General features: G+C 37.4%; 1 protein-coding gene across 1 annotated transcript; it reads left to right on the top strand.

Moving 5' to 3' along the window:
- The first annotated feature begins 2,963 nt into the window (after positions 1-2,963).
- Positions 2,964-18,779, top strand: LOC127507303 (solute carrier family 45 member 3). Its single transcript, XM_051884292.1, is given in 6 exon segments — positions 2,964-2,985; positions 6,700-7,043; positions 12,193-13,020; positions 14,912-15,177; positions 17,075-17,327; positions 17,330-18,779. Coding segments are annotated over 5 exon segments (1,650 nt in total). The 5' UTR covers positions 2,964-2,985; positions 6,700-6,895; the 3' UTR covers positions 17,485-18,779.
- Positions 18,780-18,784: the final 5 nt, after the last annotated feature.

Genomic DNA, 18,784 nt, shown 5'->3' with positions numbered 1-18,784 from the left:
TTCAACATTTACTACTACATCAAAAGTTGGTTGCCTTATAAAAATCAAAAGTTGCATCTGTTAATATTATTTACAGAGTGTCTATTTACACTAAGTGCAAATAGCATCCCTTGTTGGCAAATACTATTTACACTAGTGGAATTCAGTGTCTTCAGTGGCGCAGCAGTAGCGAGTAGCTTTTAATATGATCAACGCTGGTTCGAATCCGCCTTTTGCGGAGCTCGCATTTATTTTCAATAAAAATGAAAATAATTTTCTAAAAGTGGAAATAAACCGCAAACGAGTGTTTAATAATATTAAAAGTGTTTATTGGGTAGGATTAGGGGAAGGAGTAGAGGGTTTTTATTCTCCCAATAAGGCAGCATCCATTTAATAATTTTAATAAATATAATCATCTACACTCTATGATATTATTGCATCATGTTAATGTACAAAATATTGAGGTGCAAACAGTATCTGCCAATATAAAGTATAGATAGCATCTAATTACTATTTACTCTTATTGAAAAGAACTGATACTTCTACATGGTGTAAATAGAATCTATCACTATTTTCACTGAGTGTAAATAGCATATCGCTAAGAAAATGCTTAGTGTAAATAGCATATATTGCTATTTTCACTTAGTGTAAATAGCATCTATCGCTAAGAAAATGCTATTTTTACTTAGTGTAAATAGCATCTATCGCTATTTGCACTTAGTGTAAATTGCATCTATTGCTAAGAAAATATGCTATTTTCACTTAGTGTAAATAGCATCTAATTGCTATTTACACTTATTGTAAATAGCACTTAGTGTAAATAGCTGCCTATTATTTCATGGACCTGAGCTAACATGAACTAACAATGACCACTTGCATTTTTATTAACTGACATTAACAAAGATTAACAGATACTTCATCAAATGTATTACTTATTGTTGGTTTATATAATTTGATGCATTAACTAATGTTTACTATTGGAACCTTATTGTCAAGTGTTACCAAAAATGTTTAATGTGATGTTCGTATTTCTGCACTCCGCTTGTCTGTTTACATGTTCTAGAAAGATTATCAGTCTGTGAATTATTTGTGAGGATTTTTAAGCGAATCTTTCTGCAGGTTACATCGACTTCCCCCCATGACAAGAATCTTTTTAGTGAGTCATTGAATCATTTGCTCAACCTATTTGTTTAAAAACACTGATTCATTCAGGAACATAACAAGTGATGTCTTTATGAGTGAGTCATTGAATCAACTCAACTGATGTATTCAAAACTGATTCATTTAGGAACAAAACACTGCTACTGTGCGCTACAACAATGACGGAGTAACAAAATAACTGGCAAAATTGTAGCTAAGATATAAAGGCCTTCTGAAGCGAAGCAATGCATTTGTGTAAAAAAAAAAAATCTATATTTAACAAGTTATGAAATAAAATATCTAGCCTCCGCCAGACCGCCTTCCGTATTCAACTTACGAAGAAAGTGTAAAACTCTCGCATTTCAAAAAGCTTACGCTACATCCTACGCCTTCCCTATTCAACTTACGGAAAAAGCTTAACTGATGCGACACGAGTTTATACTTTCTTCATAAGTTGAATACAGAAGGTGGTCTGGCAGAAGCTAGATACTTTACTTCATAACTTGATACATATGGATATTTTTTAACCCCCCCGGAGTTGTGTGGAGTACGTTTATGATGGATGGATGTGGATAGAGGCTCATACTCATTGGTATCGCCCACTGCCATTATAAAGCTTGGATGCGTCAGGATATTTATTAGTATATCTCCGATTGTGTTCATCAGAAAAAAGAAAGTCATATACACCTAGGATGGTTTGAGGGTGATTAAAGCTTGGAGTAATTTTCATTTGAAAGTGAACTAATCCTTTAATTAATGCTTAATTATGCTACAAATGCTGTTGATGGAGTTTAACCAATTAAAAACAGACCATATCAGAACTATAGGAGATGGTGGGATAATTCAACCCATCTACATCAGAAAAGTCAATTAACTAAGACTCAGAGGAAACAGGCATTAATGTGCCTCTCTTTTGTAGTAGTTATAGAAAAGTCATCAATAAGGATGACCTTGAGGGCTAGTTCTAGAGAGAGGAGGGGGAGTTGTCATGGGACGGGTGAAAAGCAGGGGGGGGGGGGGGGGTTCTAGTCATTGGGACAGCAGGGTGGACGTCCTACAGAGATGGACTTGGATAGACCCCTGATGGGATCCTTTCAGGAATGGGTGTGAAATGGTTGTGTCTGTGGAGCAGCCCCATTTTGGCATATGCTTTGTGCTGAAGTATTGTGGTTGTTTTTCTTTGACCATCCATTAATGGACCATATGATGAGATCGTTTTTAGATATTTCACAAATTCACACAATCTTGAGCATTAATGAAGCACTTTCGGTGGTGCAAGACTTTAAGACTCCACTATATTTAGATTAAACATACTTTCATACTTTCTATTTTTTTTTGAATACTTAAAATAAGTCCACTATGAGGCATAATACAATAATGAAATGCAGAATGCTAATTAAGCCTTTGTTAAATTTTTTGGTTTGTTTTGGTCTCTTGACTATAATCCTATTTAAAAACCTGTTTAATGAAGCTGTTTAATGCAAAATGAACTTGTAAATTCGAATCATTTCAGCAAAGTTTCTTATAGATTCTTCAAATGGAGATGATATGCTTTCTATCTGCCAACGTTGAGCAGATGGCTCACATGGATGGAGGAATGTAACACCAAATATGAATTTAGCACCTGGTTGTTTTTCATCCTCCTGAAAGGTGGCGGCTGCTCTGAGTGTTCTCACACATGTCTCATAATCAGATGGCAGGGTGACAGTCAGCTCTCAGAACCAGAGACGCAGAACTCGCCACCGCTCATGGTTTAATATCTGAGCTCTGGAAGAGCTTGATGCAATCAAGAGGGAGTTTCAGCACTTTAAACATTATCGCGAGCAACTTGGAAGAAAATCAAGTTACCTGAGTGCTTAGAGAGAAGTAAGTGATCGAATATGGTCTGTTCTTGTTAAAATAATTATTTTCGTTTTTTCTTCTAGTGCGCTTTGCCTCCTATTTAAGATCTAGCGACATTAATTTGCATTTGAAAAGCAAATAGCTTCTCTTTACCAGGTCAGTGTGTGAAGAGCTTCAGTGTGCCTTGTTGTTGGAAGTTTCTTGTCATTTTTTGAGAGAAGACGTCCTTCACCTGATTGACATGTCGTGCCTGGGAGAGTTGTGGGAGGAAATGATATTCGGAGAGGGAGTGCGTTGGTGTTGTATTTCATATGGGAGATGCTTTGTTTGTACATGTATGGAGAAGTAGTTGGTATGGAAGTAAATATTGTAGCTAGCAGATTTGATGATATAAATGAACAGCTTGGCATAAAAGAAAGGGTTGCAACTACTAATTATTATTATTTTAATAATCATTTATTGACTTCAGGTGATTAATAAAACAAATAATCAACAGCTTTTAATGTACTATTCAGTTTATGCCTTTTCAGAGGTTGTGCATGTGCTAAGACCGATTATAAGATGAAAAATTAATCTTTTGAAAATACTTTTAATAAACATATTAATTAATAATTATGGCCAACCTCTTTCATGGTTTTTGTTCAACTTTGCAACAACTCTTATTTAGAAAACAACAACAACAACAAAAAGGTAACGTTTTAGAATTTTAGTTACCTTAAAAAATGTAAAACATGTATTCCTAAAAATATTAATAAAATCTAAAAAAAAAGCAATATAAATAAAAAAAAATGTTCTAATTTATTTAAAATATTATTTAATTATAATATATATTATTTTTTAATTAAAATAGTGCTATCTTTATTATTGATTGTGCATCAGTTTTGTATGGAAGCCCATTTCTGTCTAATCATGTTTTGGTAAATCATGTAAAGGTCATATAATTATGACTTAAAAGTCAAAAGTATAGCATACTAAGTTATAATTATGACATAAAAGATTAAATTTGACATAAAAAGTCGAAATTGACAAAAAAATGAAATAAGTCAAAACTGACAAATTCATAATTATGACATGACACGTCATAATTGCAAGAAGTCGAAATTATGACAAAGTAATGACAAAGTCATAATTATGACTTTTTATGTATCACTTAGTATGTCATTTTTATGTCATAATTATGATTTACTATGACTGAACAGAAGTACGGTAACTTTCTAATAACTTATTGTCTTTTATTTTGTATTTTCACATAAATTGCTTATAGTATTTGCCATTTAGAATGTAAATACATTTTGCCACTCCTATGTTTGGAAATGAGCAAATCTCAAGCTATAGATTAGTTTGCTGAGTATTTAGATTAGTTTGCTGAGTGTTTAGATTAGTTTCCTGAGTGTTTAGATTAGTTTGCTGAGTGTTTAGATTAGTTTGCAGAGTGTTTAGATTAGTTTCCTGAGTATTTAGATTAGTTTGCTGAGTATTTAGATTAGTTTGCTGAGTGTTTAGATTAGATTCCTGAGTATTTAGATTAGTTTCCTGAGTATTTAGATTAGTTTCCTGAGTATTTAGATTAGTTTGCTGAGTGTTTAGATTAGATTCCTCAGTATTTAGATTAGATTCCTGAGTATTTAGATTAGTTTGCTGAGTATTTAGATTAGTTTGCTGAGTATTTAGATTAGTTTGCTGAGTGTTTAGATTAGATTCCTGAGTGTTTAGATTAGATTCCTGAGTATTTAGATTAGTTTGCTGAGTGTTTAGATTAGATTCCTGAGTGTTTAGATTAGATTCCTGAGTGTTTAGATTAGTTTGCAGAGTGTTTAGATTAGTTTGCAGAGTGTTTAGATTAGTTTCCTGAGTATTTGGATTAGTTTGCTGAGTATTTAGCTGGATAGATTATAAACAAATTTATTTTAATTACTTTTAAACTTTAATTCAGACTCCTACACTTGAATATTCAAGTCAACAACCATCACAGTATGTCTCACTGGAATGTTCCAGAATAAGCATGAATGACCTGCTGAAGAAAACAAACTCTGATATTAGTCATAAAAAATTCATAATTGCTCATTCTCCCCCGGTGAACGAAAAGCAGCCGCAGAGTAACGCTCTCAATGCTCGGTTCTCCGCTGGAAGCAGTAAAAATCTGACTCATTAACGTTGCTTTTCATGAACAAAGGCTGCTAATTAGAGGTGGCAACTGCACTGAGGAGGCCCGGTCGAATCAACCCTGAGTGAACGAGCTAATGACAGAGAGCACGGGGAGACGGGCCTCAGACAGGGTGACCTTAGTGTGGCCTGCGGGTGAGGAATGGGGAAAAAAACCTCTGCAGGAATGTGTTTCATACTGTCCATCACACAGATGGATCATGCACTCCTTTTGTTTCGTTTAAAAGACACTAAAAATTCAGTAATATTGGATGAACAAAACGTAAACTAAATCAAGCTAAATGTTGACACTATTGTCTTCTGTAGAGCTTCTTGATAGCTGAATCAAATGTTTCATAATTGATGAATTTTGCAACATAGACACTGTTATTGAACTGAATTGAATCAACATTGAACTGACTTGAGCTCATTCTGAATAATGACACTATTGTCTTCTGTAGAGTTGCTAGCTGAAAATGAACTTGTTTCATAAATTAACTTTACGCAGTTATTGAACTGAACTGAATCAACACTGAACTGACTTGTGCTGAATAACACTATTGTCTTTTGTCAAGCTGTATAGTTGAATCAAATTAGTTTCATAATTGACGAATTTTGCAACATCGACACTGTTATTGAACTAAATTTAATCAACATTGAACTGACTTGAGCCAATTCTGAATAATAACACTATTGTCTTCTGTAGAGCTGCTTATAGCTAAATCCAATTAGTTTCATAATTGACGAATTTTGCAACCTCGACACTGTTATATAACTCAATTGAGCCGATTCTGAATAACGGCACTATTGTCTTCTGTAGAACTGATTATAGCTGAATCAAATTAGTTTAATGATTGACAAATTTTGCGACATCGACACTATTATTGAATCAACATATAACTCATTTGAGCTGGTTTTGAATAACGGCACTATTGTCTTCTGTAGAGCTGATTATAGCTGAATCAAATTAGTTTAATAATTGACAAATTTTGCGACATAGACACTATTATTGAATCAACATATAACTCATTTGAGCTGGTTTTGAATAACGGCACTTGTCTTCTGTAGAGCTGCTTATAGCTGAATCAGATTAGTTTCATAATTGATGAATTCTGCAACATTGACACTGTTATTGAACTAAATTGAATCAACATTGTACTGACTTGAGCTGATTCTGAATATCGACACTATTGTCTTCTGTAGAGGTGAATCAAATTTTCATAATTGACAAATTTTGCATCATAGACACTGAATTTTTTGTGTTATTGAACTGAATTGAATCAACGTTCAACTGACTTGAGCTGAAAAATCTTCTGTAGAGCTTCTTTTAGCTGAAATTTAACTTGTTTCATAATTTATGATATTTACAGTTACTGAACTGAATCAACACTGAAATTACGAGCTGAATAATGACACTATTGTCTTTTTAGAGCTGCTTTACAGTAGAATTTGAATTTGTCTCATTTTTGATGAACTCTGCGTCATTTATTGTTTATTACTGTAAAGCTGCTTTGAAACCATCTGTATAATAATATATATAATATATATTATAAATAAATATAAATAAACAAAGGTGATTTCCACTCTTCCTTTCAGATCAAGAATGCTGAAGACACAATGGATCCCCTAGTTCATCTGAGCCCGCTGAGAGTCCGCATCTCTGCTCTCCCTCACCCCACGCGCCCGCCTCGTCCCTGGGCACCCAACCCTGCACCTTTCGCCTTCTCCAGGAAGCGTAAGTAGAGTTTTCACACCGACACACGGGAGTAAGGTGAACCCTTCCTGTGTAAATATGACTGGATGGAGGTCTCAGTGGCGTCTGGTCCTGCTGAACTCGCTAACATGTGGCCTGGAGATCTGCGTGGCAGCTGGGATCACCTACGTGCCGCCTCTGCTGCTGGAAGCTGGTGTGGAGGAACAGTACATGACGATGGTTTTAGGTAAGGTTTCATCTTAACTGTGGAATGTCAATCCAATGTTTAAACCAAGGGCTGCGCTGTAAACAGCAAGGTTGTTTCCCACTAAGGAGTTGATCCTATAATGGGGGTCATTATCATAATTACTGGCTAAATCACTCGCTGCCCCATCCAGGTGGTAATCAGGTGCTAATTGGAAGGCACCGGGCTGCAGGAAGAGGCCCAGAAGCTCGAGGGGTCAGCAGCTGTATGGAAGCTTGTATAGTTTTATTACATCCTGTTAAAATTCTGTAGGACTTTCCTCTGGACTTTCAGCAGATAATATAGTCATCATGGGCTGCCTGAGAGCCGGAAGTCTCTCTCACAGATAGAGTGGGTTTATGCAGTCGAATGTTATTTAAATGTGCACATTTTCCATTTCTCACCACCTATGTTCTGCTAATTTTGTTAGGGGTCCTGATATGCATTTTCAAAAATGTCACTTTTTGATCATTCATTTGAAATTATTCCTTTAAAAACAGGTTGATAAAGCTCTCAGTCATCTTGATTTTTTTTAAAAAAAATAAAAAATAAATAAATAAATATAATATATTAATAAAATATATATATATATATATATATATATATATATATATATATATATGCTACCTGGACATCAAAGGAGTAAATTACATTTAAAAATATATTAAAATAGATAACAGTTATATTAAATTGTAAAATTATTTCACAACATTACAGTTTTTACTGTATTTTTGATCAAATAAATGCAGCCTTGGTAAGCATAAGAGATTTTCAAAAACATTACAAACATTTTGAACAGTGCCGTATAAAATATATTAATTAAAAATATATATTTTTATTATATATAATATATTATTTGTATATGTTTTTTACGTACTACTAGGCCACAGCTCAGAACAATTTAATTTATATGACAAAAGAATCATTTCCTTTTGTCTATTAGAGACAGTGTCCAGGAAAAATGTATTCAAATACAGCGAGGTACGTGATTGTTTTTATTCTTTTCGTCCTAGAATAACCAGACCTACGACTCTAAATATTTAGCTTCTGTGTTTGAGATTTTTCAGCATGCCATATGAACAGATGCATTATTTTGTGCCCACAAATGGCTTCCACATGGCTTTTGCTGTAAATTAATCTCTCTCCAAGACTATTAGCCTTGCAACCAAAACAGAAAAAAAGCAGTTCACGAATGTGCATGTGGTCACTTCACACCAGATGGACAGAAGATATTTGGTGTGTTAAAACATACTCCACACCACTCTCTTTGTCAACAGCTGCAGTGGAAAGCAGAGAAAGATCCTTTGTGTTCATTTCCATTCACAAGCTTTATAAACTTATAATGTCGTTGCATTAGAAGTGCTTTCAAAACCACCAAAAGACCATTGTTGCTCATTTGGAGAGGTTTCATGTGTAGTTGAATGTGATTTTTAGAGGTTTTGCTGGACTGTTTCTTAATGGAGTGGGTTTTGGAGGCATTTTATTAATTTTCCTGTTATGCTGATCTGAGAAATAAATTCCTTAGTCTGAACTTTATGGATCAGTTTGATGGTCATGTGCACTGTAAAAAAAAAAAAAAAAGAATTGTTGGTTTTACTTAAAGTAAGTTTACCTGGTTGCCTTCAAATTTTGAGTTCATTGAAATTAAAAATTTAAGTTAATACAATGAAGGCGATTGATTTAAAGGGTTAGTTCACCCAAAAATGAAAATTCTGTCATTAATTACTCACCCTAATGTCGTTCTACACCCGTAAGACCTTCGTTCATCTTCGGAACACAAATTAAGATATTTTTGATAAAATCCGATGGCTCAGTGAGGCCTGCATTGACAGCAAGACAATTAACACTTTCAAATGCCCAGAAAGCTACTAAAGACATATTTAAAACAGTTCATGTGACTACAGTGGCTCAATCTTAATGTTATGAAGTGACGAGAATACTTTTTGTGAGCCAAAAAAACAAAATGACGACTTTATTCAACAACATCTAGTGATGGGCGATTTCAAAACACTGCTTCATGAAGCTTCGAAGTTTTACGAATCTTTTGTTTCGAATCAGTGGTTCGGAGTGTGTATCAAACTGCCAAAGTCACGCCCCCCAGTGGTGAACCATTGAAATTTCTAAACACTTATGACTTAACGAAGCCTCGTATACTGAAATCACGTGACTTTCGCAGTTTGATACACGCTCCAAACCACTGATTCAAAACAAAAGATTTGCAAAGCTTCGAAGCTTCATGAAGCAGTGTTTTGAAATCGCCCATCACTAGATATTGTTGAATAAAGTCGTTATTTTGTTTTTTTGGCTCACAAAAAAAGTATTCTTGTCTCTTCATAACATTAAGGTTGAACCACTGTAGTCACATGAACTGTTTTAAATATGTCTTTAGTAGCTTTCTGGGCATTGAAAGTGTTAATTGTCTTGCTGTCAATGGAGGCCTCACTGAGCCATCGGATTTTATCAAAAATATCTTAATTTGTGTTCCGAAGATGAACGAAGGTCTTACAGGTGTGGAGCGACATGAGGGTGAGTGATTATTGACAGAATTTTCATTTTTGGGTGAACTAACCCTTTAATCAACAGAAACTCAAAATATTATGTTATCTGAACTACAATAATTATCTAAGTTGATTTGACAAAAGAAAAATGTTATGATAAAATAATTTTTTACAGTGTTGAGTTGTTTTAGACCTCTTTTTGAACTAACAGTGCATTAAAGGTATACAGTTTTCTCTTGAAATTAGAACCATGACCTTGTTGTTGTTAAAACCATGCTTTTCCTTTGAAGCTACATGAACAATTAGAATGACTATAATGAATTACACTGTGTACTATATAAAAGAGTCATATGATTAATTGTCTCAAACTGTCACAAACAGCACAAAGGCACCTTTAAAAGGAAGTGGGCAGAAGGGGAAGGGAAAAACAGCATGTGTTGACTTACAGGCGCTGTTGACCGACATTGTTAAATAAATCTTTTTAGGGTAGGCAGTTCCCTCGGCTGTCCACTTCCATGGTTTCTCTACAGTATTCCTCACGATTACACACGGTTTGTCAATACCTGCTCAATGCCTTAAAAGGTGGTTGCCTTAAAATTGTTTTAGATGTGATATTCCACTTTCCAGTTTAAATGGAAATGTTAACTCTTGCGGAAGTATACTTATTTGCAAATAATTACACACCATGACTGCATAAAATTAAGCTCAATAACACAATATTATTATTTTATTGAATAATGCATTGTCCTGTTAAATGTAATATAATTTGTCACAGTATACTTTAAACTAATTAATAGGTTTTTAGAGCATTTTTATATTGCTTTACCATTAAACTTGCTAATATTTTTTACAGTGTGCAGTGTGTAAATGGACTCCAGTGAACTTTAATTGCATTTTGAGCATGTTCAGGTCATCTTTCCACCACGCACTTGAATAAAAATAGCTCCTGAAGATCTAGACATGAATCGAAATGGGAATCAGTGCCCAACCAGTGGACTGAGTCATCTGCTTTAATTAGAAAAGCTGTGGAGACGAGGAAGCCGAGCCAGAGATTGGTCACCTTAAACTACAGGCAGCTTTACAGCAGGCTCTAAGCCAGAGATGAAGGAATGGAGGCCATGGCTGTGATTCTTTGACATAAATGTTGTCTCAAGTGACCATTTCTCTTTTTAAAGCTATTAGTTTAAGGCAATAAACTACAGGCAAAAACATTATTTTTTCATGCAATAGTCAATTTTGAGATTTCGGGCTATTTGACTTTTCATAATGTGTGTTTTTTTTTTAAGACTAAAGGTTCCAAAAGGGGGTTTTCGCAGCGTCTGTAAATCTTAATTACACTACATATCTTTAAAGGCCATTTTCTCAAAATGAGTTGTTTTCTCATGCACTAAGCCAAAAATCTCCAATTCAGTAGCACTTACACCGAACTTTTCCAGTTTTATTCCTATCTACATTCTTAAGGTTTTACAGAGGGGTTTGTTCATATATCTTTTGCCTAATTTTGTACCTTTTTATTCCTAAAAACATGGTGAAAATGTATTTTGTTTTGAACATTTCTGTGCTGGAAATGTATGCAAATGAGTGCATATTTAATTAGATAGTGCCTCAGTTGCATATTAAAACATTTCAGAAACTTGCAATACAAAAAATGTTTGCAATGTTTGCAATTCTTAAAGGGATAGGTCACCCAAAAATGAAAATTATCCCATGATTTACTCACCCTCAAGCCATCCTAGGTGTATATGACTATCTTCTTTCAGATGAACACAATCGGAGACATATTTAAAAATACCTTTAGTCCTCCAAGGTTTATAATGGCAGTGAATGGGGGGCCGCGTTTTGAAGTCAAAAATAATGGATCCATCGATTTAAAAAAAAGTAATTCATACGACTCCAAGGGGTTAATAAAGGTCTTCTGAAGTGATGCAATGCGTTTTTGTAAGAATCGATTTGCATCGGAAGAGTATCCTTTGACCTGATGCACAATGTAATGACGAACGTGAAGGCGCAGAGGATAGAGCAAAACAAATCACCGGTCACAGATTATAAGTCTAAAACGATCATTTTTAACGAGAAATTACTGAGGATTTCGGTATAAGAGAAGAGGAGCTTAAATTTGTTGCACAGCCCTATTTGTTTAAACCGCGAGAGGCGTCTAAGCTTACGATACTCCTACATCCTGCATCATACATCGCTTCAGAGGATTACTCATTTGGCGCAAGTCGACTTGTGCATTCTGCGTACAGTCGTCCGCCGGAAGCTAGTTATTTGAATTTAGAAAGTTTTAAATATGGATATTTTTCTTATAAAAACGCATCGCTTCGCTTTAGAAGGCCTTTATTAACCCCTTGGAGTAGTATGGATTACTTTTTTTATGGATGGATGCATTACTTTTGACTTCAAAACACCCCCTCCCCCCATTCACAACCATTATAAACCTTTGAGGACTAAGGATATTTTTTAATATATCTCCGATTGTGTTTGTCTGAAAGAATAAAATCATATACACCTAGGATGGCTTGAGGGTGAGTAAATCATGGGATAATTTTAGTTTTTGGGTGAACTGTCCCTTTAATGTAATCAATCTGTTATTTAACATTTACCCTATTCACCTGGGGTGTCTTGCCTTAATATTCATATTACATTTTTCTTAGGTATTGGACCTGTTCTGGGACTTCTCTTCATCCCCCTGATTGGCTCAGCCAGCGATCACTGCAACAGTAGCTACGGCCGACGTCGACCCTTCATATGGCTGCTGTCACTGGGAGTTCTAATAGCCCTTTTGATCATACCACATGCTGACGTGTTGGCCGCCAACCTGAGCTGGGGCAGCACCCGCCGCAACCAGGCTCTCCAGGTGGGCCTGCTCATCCTAGGCGTGGGCCTTTTAGACTTCTGCGGGCAGGTGTGCTTTACACCACTGGAGGCGTTACTCTCGGACCTCTACCGCGAACGGGATGACTGCGGACAGGCTTTCGCCATGTTCTCCTTCATGGTTAGCCTTGGAGGTTGCGTGGGCTACCTGCTACCTGCCCTGGACTGGAGCGGTGGGCTCCTGTCCTTCTATCTGGGTGGTCAGGCTGAGTGCTTGTTCTCCCTCCTCATCCTCATCTTCGTGGTCAGCGTGTTGGTCACCATGAAAGTGTCCGAGGAACCCTCGTCCACCTTAGAACCGGGGCCATCGGAGTCCGGTCTGTGTTTTCCGCGCTCATGCTGCTATCTGTTTCAGTGTAAGCTGCGGGCTCTGAAGTCCGGTCCGCTCATGTGCCTGCTGAGGACTTGCTGGTCCATGACACCGGCCATTTATCGCAGCTACTGCCACGTGCCGCATGTCATGCGACAGCTGTGTTTGGCACAGCTCTGCAGCTGGATGGGTGTCATGTCCTTCATGCTCTTCTACACGGATTTTGTCGGTGAGGGGCTGTACGAAGGAGTTCCCAGCGCTGCTCCGGGTACTGACCTCAGGCTACGCTATGATGAAGGTAAGACTTAGTCAACATAAAATCAAAACTGACCCTTACTTTTTTAAAGCGATAGTTCACACAAAAAAATTTTGTCATCATTTACTCATCCTAAAGTTGTTCCAAACAAGAGTTTCTTTCTTTTAACAAATGTTGGTAATCAAACAGTTGACAGTAGCCATTGACTTTTATAGTAGGAAAAAATGGCTGCTGTCAACTGTCTGGTCAACAACTTATCAAGGAACTCATACATGTTTGGAACAACATTGAGGGTGAGTAAATGACGACACAATTTTCATTTTTGGGTGAATTATGCCTTTAAGGCACATTTCTTGTCTTTATTGTATGCAATTCATTAGTTGAATCATCTTTTTTTTTTTCTTTGCCACTAATGTCGTTTAGCCATGTAGGTTCTGGTTAGTAAAAGAAAGAACAAAAGCCCCATGTTTGGTGTGCTTGTTTGTTTTGTCATAATGTGGCATTTCAAGCAGTTCATTGTTTGATTCCCCAAAGAGATTAATGATTAATGATATTATTTATTTCAGATTGCTCTCCGACTCATGCGTCATACATTCCTACTCAAGAGGCGTTTCTGTTAATGTTTTGTTAATGTAATGTTAAGGGACATTTTGTTGGTTGGCTAATGTTTGCATAGACTCTCAGTTTTGTCTGGAGGCTCTCATTAGGCAGCAAAATCAAAAGAAAGGATATCAGTATATTTGTTTCATTGAGCTAAGCATAATAATGAACATTAACAGACCTTCACCTCATTTCACTGTCTGTCTACGGTCAAAAGGCAGTTTTTTTTGTAATGAACTTGTTTTCCTGGTATTGGTGGTCTTTTATTTCCGCCTTCTAGCTAGATTGTCTGTCTCAAAACTGTGAACTTGTATTCACCTCCACATGTGGCCTCCGTCATCCTTGTGCTTGAGCTTCCAGCAATGTTCATAAACACAAATGCATGTCCTTAGCTAGTCAACAACGGGCTTACAAAATCTAAACCCATCTGGATGCCTCCCACCGGGCTTTGACACCAGCAGAAAGCTCCTTTAGCAAAACATTTTGACAGATGTGGCCAAGATCAGTGAGCAAACAAATGAAGTCTGTCAGTGCAGTCGACCGCAAACTGTGTAAGTGCATCATGCAACAAAAAATGTTTGAGATACTTGTTCATTGAACATCTCGGCCCTCAGCAATTGTGTTTAAATGACAAATTCCTTCTGTGAGGAAAGTTCCTGGTGTGTTTGAAGTACAACGCCAAAGCCTGCAAACACATGCCTTAGTCAACATCACTTGTAGGATTTATTCAAAGGAAGCATTCTCCATTATGCTCAAATGGTCAAAGCAAACTGTTTGAAACCTCATCTGTCAAATCCGCAAGGGCTGGGGAATGTTGTTTACCTGGACATGCAGTTGTTGAAAAGAATGGTGCACTCACTGAATTTAAAGTATAATAAAGGTCAGTTAACAATATATGTAAGGAGTAATGATACATAATAATATAATTTTATAATTTATGATTATATAACAACTTATTCTAGTAACCCTAACCCAACAGTCTACTAATACTCTGGGATATGGAGCTGCAAAGTTACTTGTAATTGGTAAAAAAGAATTGTTGGTTTAACTTAAAAAAGTAAGTTACTTGGTTGCCTTAAAATTTTGAGTTCATTGAAATTAAAAATTTAAGTTAATACAATAAAGGCGATTGGTTTAATCAACAAAAACTCAAAATATTATGTTATCTGAACCACATTAATTATTGAAGTTGATTTTACAGAAGAAAAAATGTTGTGATAAATCATGAAAATAATTTTTTACAGTGTAGTTAGAATCAAGTGCTGGTTTTGAATCAATACGTTGATTCTAAATCAGAATCAAGTAGTGATATTCTCTAACATCACCTCTGCAGGTATCCGTATGGGCAGCCTGGGCCTGTTCCTGCAGTGCGCTACCTCAACCTTCTTCTCACTGGTCATGAGCAGACTGGTGCATCTCTTTGGGTCCAGGACGGTCTATCTGAGCAGCATGGTGTGTTTCACCGTCTCTGCAGTGGTCATCTGCTTGTCCAAGAGCGTGCTGTTGGTCACAGCTATGTCGGCCCTTACTGGCTTTGCCTATGCAACTCTGCAGACACTGCCTTACACTCTTACCTGCCATTACCACAAAGAGAAAGAGGTAGGCATTTAATGTATTTTCTCTCTTTGCTTGTATAGGAAATTCTGTATATAGAATCGAAATGTTTTCGTAAGTAGTTTTATTATATATTTTTTATACTTTTAGAAAGGTCAGTTTGAATCCAGCGTGCAACATTTCCAGATTTAATATTTGAAAATCCATGTCTATTATAAAAATAGTACAAATATATTGTTAAAACTTCTTACAAAAACACTGTGAACCTATATACAGCGTTCAGGCATAACATTATGAGCACTGACAGGTGAAGTGAATAACACTGATTATCTCTTCATCACGGCACCTGTTATTAGGCAGCAAGAGAACATTTTGTTCTCAAAGTTGATGTGTTAGAAGCAGGAAAATGGGCAAGCGTGAGGATTTGAGCGAGTTTGACAAGGGCCAAATTGTGATGGCTAGACGACTGGGTCAAAGCATCTCCAAAAATGCAGCTCTTGTGGGGTGTTCCCGGTCTGCAGTGGTCAGTATCTATCAAAAGTGGTCCAAGGAAGGAACAGTGGAGAACCAGCGACAGTGTCATGGAAGGCTGGAGTGGCCGTGTGGTCCGATCCAACAGACGAGCTACTGTAGCTCAAATTGCTCAAGAAGTTAATGCTGGTTCTGATAGAAAGGTGTCAGAATACACAGTGCATTGCAGTTTGTTGTGTATAGGGCTGCATAGCCACAGACCAGTCAGGGTGCCCATGCTGACCCCTGTCCACCGCCGACAGCGCCAACAGTGGGCATGTGAGCATCAGAACTGGACCACGGAGCAATGGAAGAAGGTGGCCTGGTCTGATGAATCACGTTTTCTTTTACATCACGTGGATGGCCGGGTGCGTGTACATCGCTTACCTGGGGAACACATGGCACCAGGATGCACTGTGGGAAGAAGGCAAGCCGGCGAAGGCAGTGTGATGCTTTAGACAATGTTCTGCTGGGAAACCTTGTGTCCTGCCATCCATGTGGATGTTACTTTGACACGTACCACCTACCTGAGCATTGTTGCAGACCATGTACTCCCTTTCATGGAAACAGTATTCCCTGGTGGCTGTGGCCTCTTTCAGCAGGATAATGTGCCCTGCCGCAAAGCAAAAATGGTTCAGGAATGGTTTGAGGAGCACAACAACGAGTTTGAGGTGTTGACTTGGCCTCCAAATTCCCTCAATCCAATCGCGCATCTGTGGGATCTGCTGAACAAACAAGTCCGATCCATGGAGGCTCCACCTCGCAACTTACAGGACTTATGCTGCATACACACGGGGCGTCGGCGTTAATGCTTGACGGAGGGCGCGTCTGAAGCTTGTGTATGACCGTTAGATAACAGCCAATCACTTTAATTTCCGGTGTTGCATGAACGCAATTGGCTCTAGAGTGTTTGCATAAGGTGATCTAATTGGCTGACGCCTGCGTTGGCACTTGAAAAGTTGAGAAATCTTCAACTTCTGCCACAAGCAACGCGAGTAAAGCGACGTAACAGAACCCACAATTCAGTTCGGCAACGCATGATGTCACCCATTCAAAGTAAACGAGAAGTGTTAAAGCGCCCCGTGTGAATGCAGCGTTAAAGGATCTGCTGCTAACGTCTTGGTGCCAGATACCACAGCACACCTTCAGGGGTCTAGTGGAGTCCATGCCTCGACAGGTCAGAGCTGTTTTGGCAGCAAATGGGGACCAACACAATATTAGGAAGGTGGTCATAATGTTATGCCTGATCGGTGTACATTTTAGGTTTTCAATATGAAAACTAAAACAAATAAATATACACTGTAAAACTAAGACATTTTCCTTATCATTTATTGTCATCCTTGTATGTTTCCTATAAAATTACAAAAAGCCCTTAAATAAAAGCTAGATATATTTGTCATATATGTGATGTCTCAATTGCTTCTCATCGCAGGTGTACATGCAAAACAGCAAAACCAAAAAAACGCACACAAATGGATTTACCATCACAAGGGATTCTGTTTGCCTGACACTAGACAATGGCCCTGGAGATCTCAACCACAAGAGTGGCGTTTCCAACGGGCATGCTCATCACAATAGAGATAAACCAGAGTATTACCCACCTCTGCACAATCAGAATGGTCTGGAATCAGAGGATTTTGAGAAACGTGGTGTAGGACTAGACTTTGCCATTCTGGATAGCACCTTCTTCTGTCTCAGGTCTTCCCTACTCTCTTCATGGGCATGATCGTCCAGTTCACAGAGTCAGTCACCGCGTACATCGCCTCCTCTGCCATATTTGGCGCCATTGGCATCTATTTTGCCACCCACATCATCTTTGACCAAAAGGACCTCAGAAGCTGAAGAAGTGGTAATCATGAGTCATTTCAGTTGACCTTTTACTAAGCATCATCTTAAATGTTACTGACTAATCTATGGAGCCCCTAAAGGGACAAGGTGATTGGAGGAAAACATTTGCGTTCTCTCGCAAAAGTGTTTGCTCACAAAATGATTTTGTTCCCCCAAGAAGCTTTGTGTTCGCTTGCAAAATATTTGTTAGCTCACAAAAACATTTTTGTTCACTCGCGAAACATTTTTGTTCGCTCGCAAAACATTTGCATTCGCTTGCAAAACTTTGCGTTTTCTTGCAAAAGTATTACATTCCTCCTGAGAAACTTTGCATTGTCTCGCAAAATATTTGCGTTTGCTCACAAAAACATTTGCATTCTCTCGCAAAACATTTACGTTCTCTCGCAAAAGTGTTTGTTCACAAAATGATTTTGTTCCCCCAAGAAGCTTTGTGTTCGCTCGCAAAACATTTGTTAGCTCGCAAAAACATTTTCGTTCGCTTGCAAAAAATTTGCATTTGCTTACGAAACATTTGCGTTTTCTTGCAAAAGTATTACATTTCCCCTGAGAAACTTTGCATTGTCTCACAAAACATTTGTTAGCTCGCAAAAACATTTCTGTTCACTCGCAAAACATTTTTGTTTGCTCGCAAAACATTTACGTTCTCTCGCAAAAGTTTGTTTGCTCACAAAATGATTTTATTCCCCCAATAAACTTTGGGCTCGCTCACAAAACATTTGCATTCCCTTACAAAGCATTTGCGTTCTCTCACAAAATGACTGCTTGCAAATTTAAGTTTTGTGAGATAATGCTAAGTTTCTCAGGGGAACTTCTCTTCTTTCAAAGCTCCTCTAGGGAATGCACTCATTTTGTGAGAGAACGCAAATGTTTTGTGAGAGAACGCAACTTTTTTTGCAAGCGACCCCAAAGTTTCTCATGAATGCAATACTTTTGCGAGAAAACACAAATGTTTTGTGAGCGAACAAAATGTTGTTTGAGCAAATGCAAATGTTTTGCAAGCGAATGCAAAGTTTCTCGGAGGAACACAATACCTTTGCCAGAGAAACACAAAGTTTCTCAGGGGGAATGCAATACTTTTGCAAGAGAAACAAAATTTCTCAGGGGAATGCAATACTTTTGTGAAAGAACTCAGTTTCTTGTGGAAATTTTGTGAGATCATTTTTGCATTTTTCCTCCCATCTCATGTCCTCTTAGAGGCTTCGTATCAGACCTACCTTAGACAAGTTTTTGCTTTTTCTAATGAAAGTTTATGTTAGTCCTTTGTACTACATTTTACTGACTGATTGTTGTTTTC

Source organism: Ctenopharyngodon idella, chromosome 24 (genome assembly GCF_019924925.1).
Source record: "Ctenopharyngodon idella isolate HZGC_01 chromosome 24, HZGC01, whole genome shotgun sequence".
Classification (NCBI taxonomy): domain Eukaryota; kingdom Metazoa; phylum Chordata; class Actinopteri; order Cypriniformes; family Xenocyprididae; genus Ctenopharyngodon; species Ctenopharyngodon idella.
The sequence above is the reverse complement of the archived record's forward strand: the minus strand, read 5'-3'. Positions and strand labels throughout refer to the sequence as shown.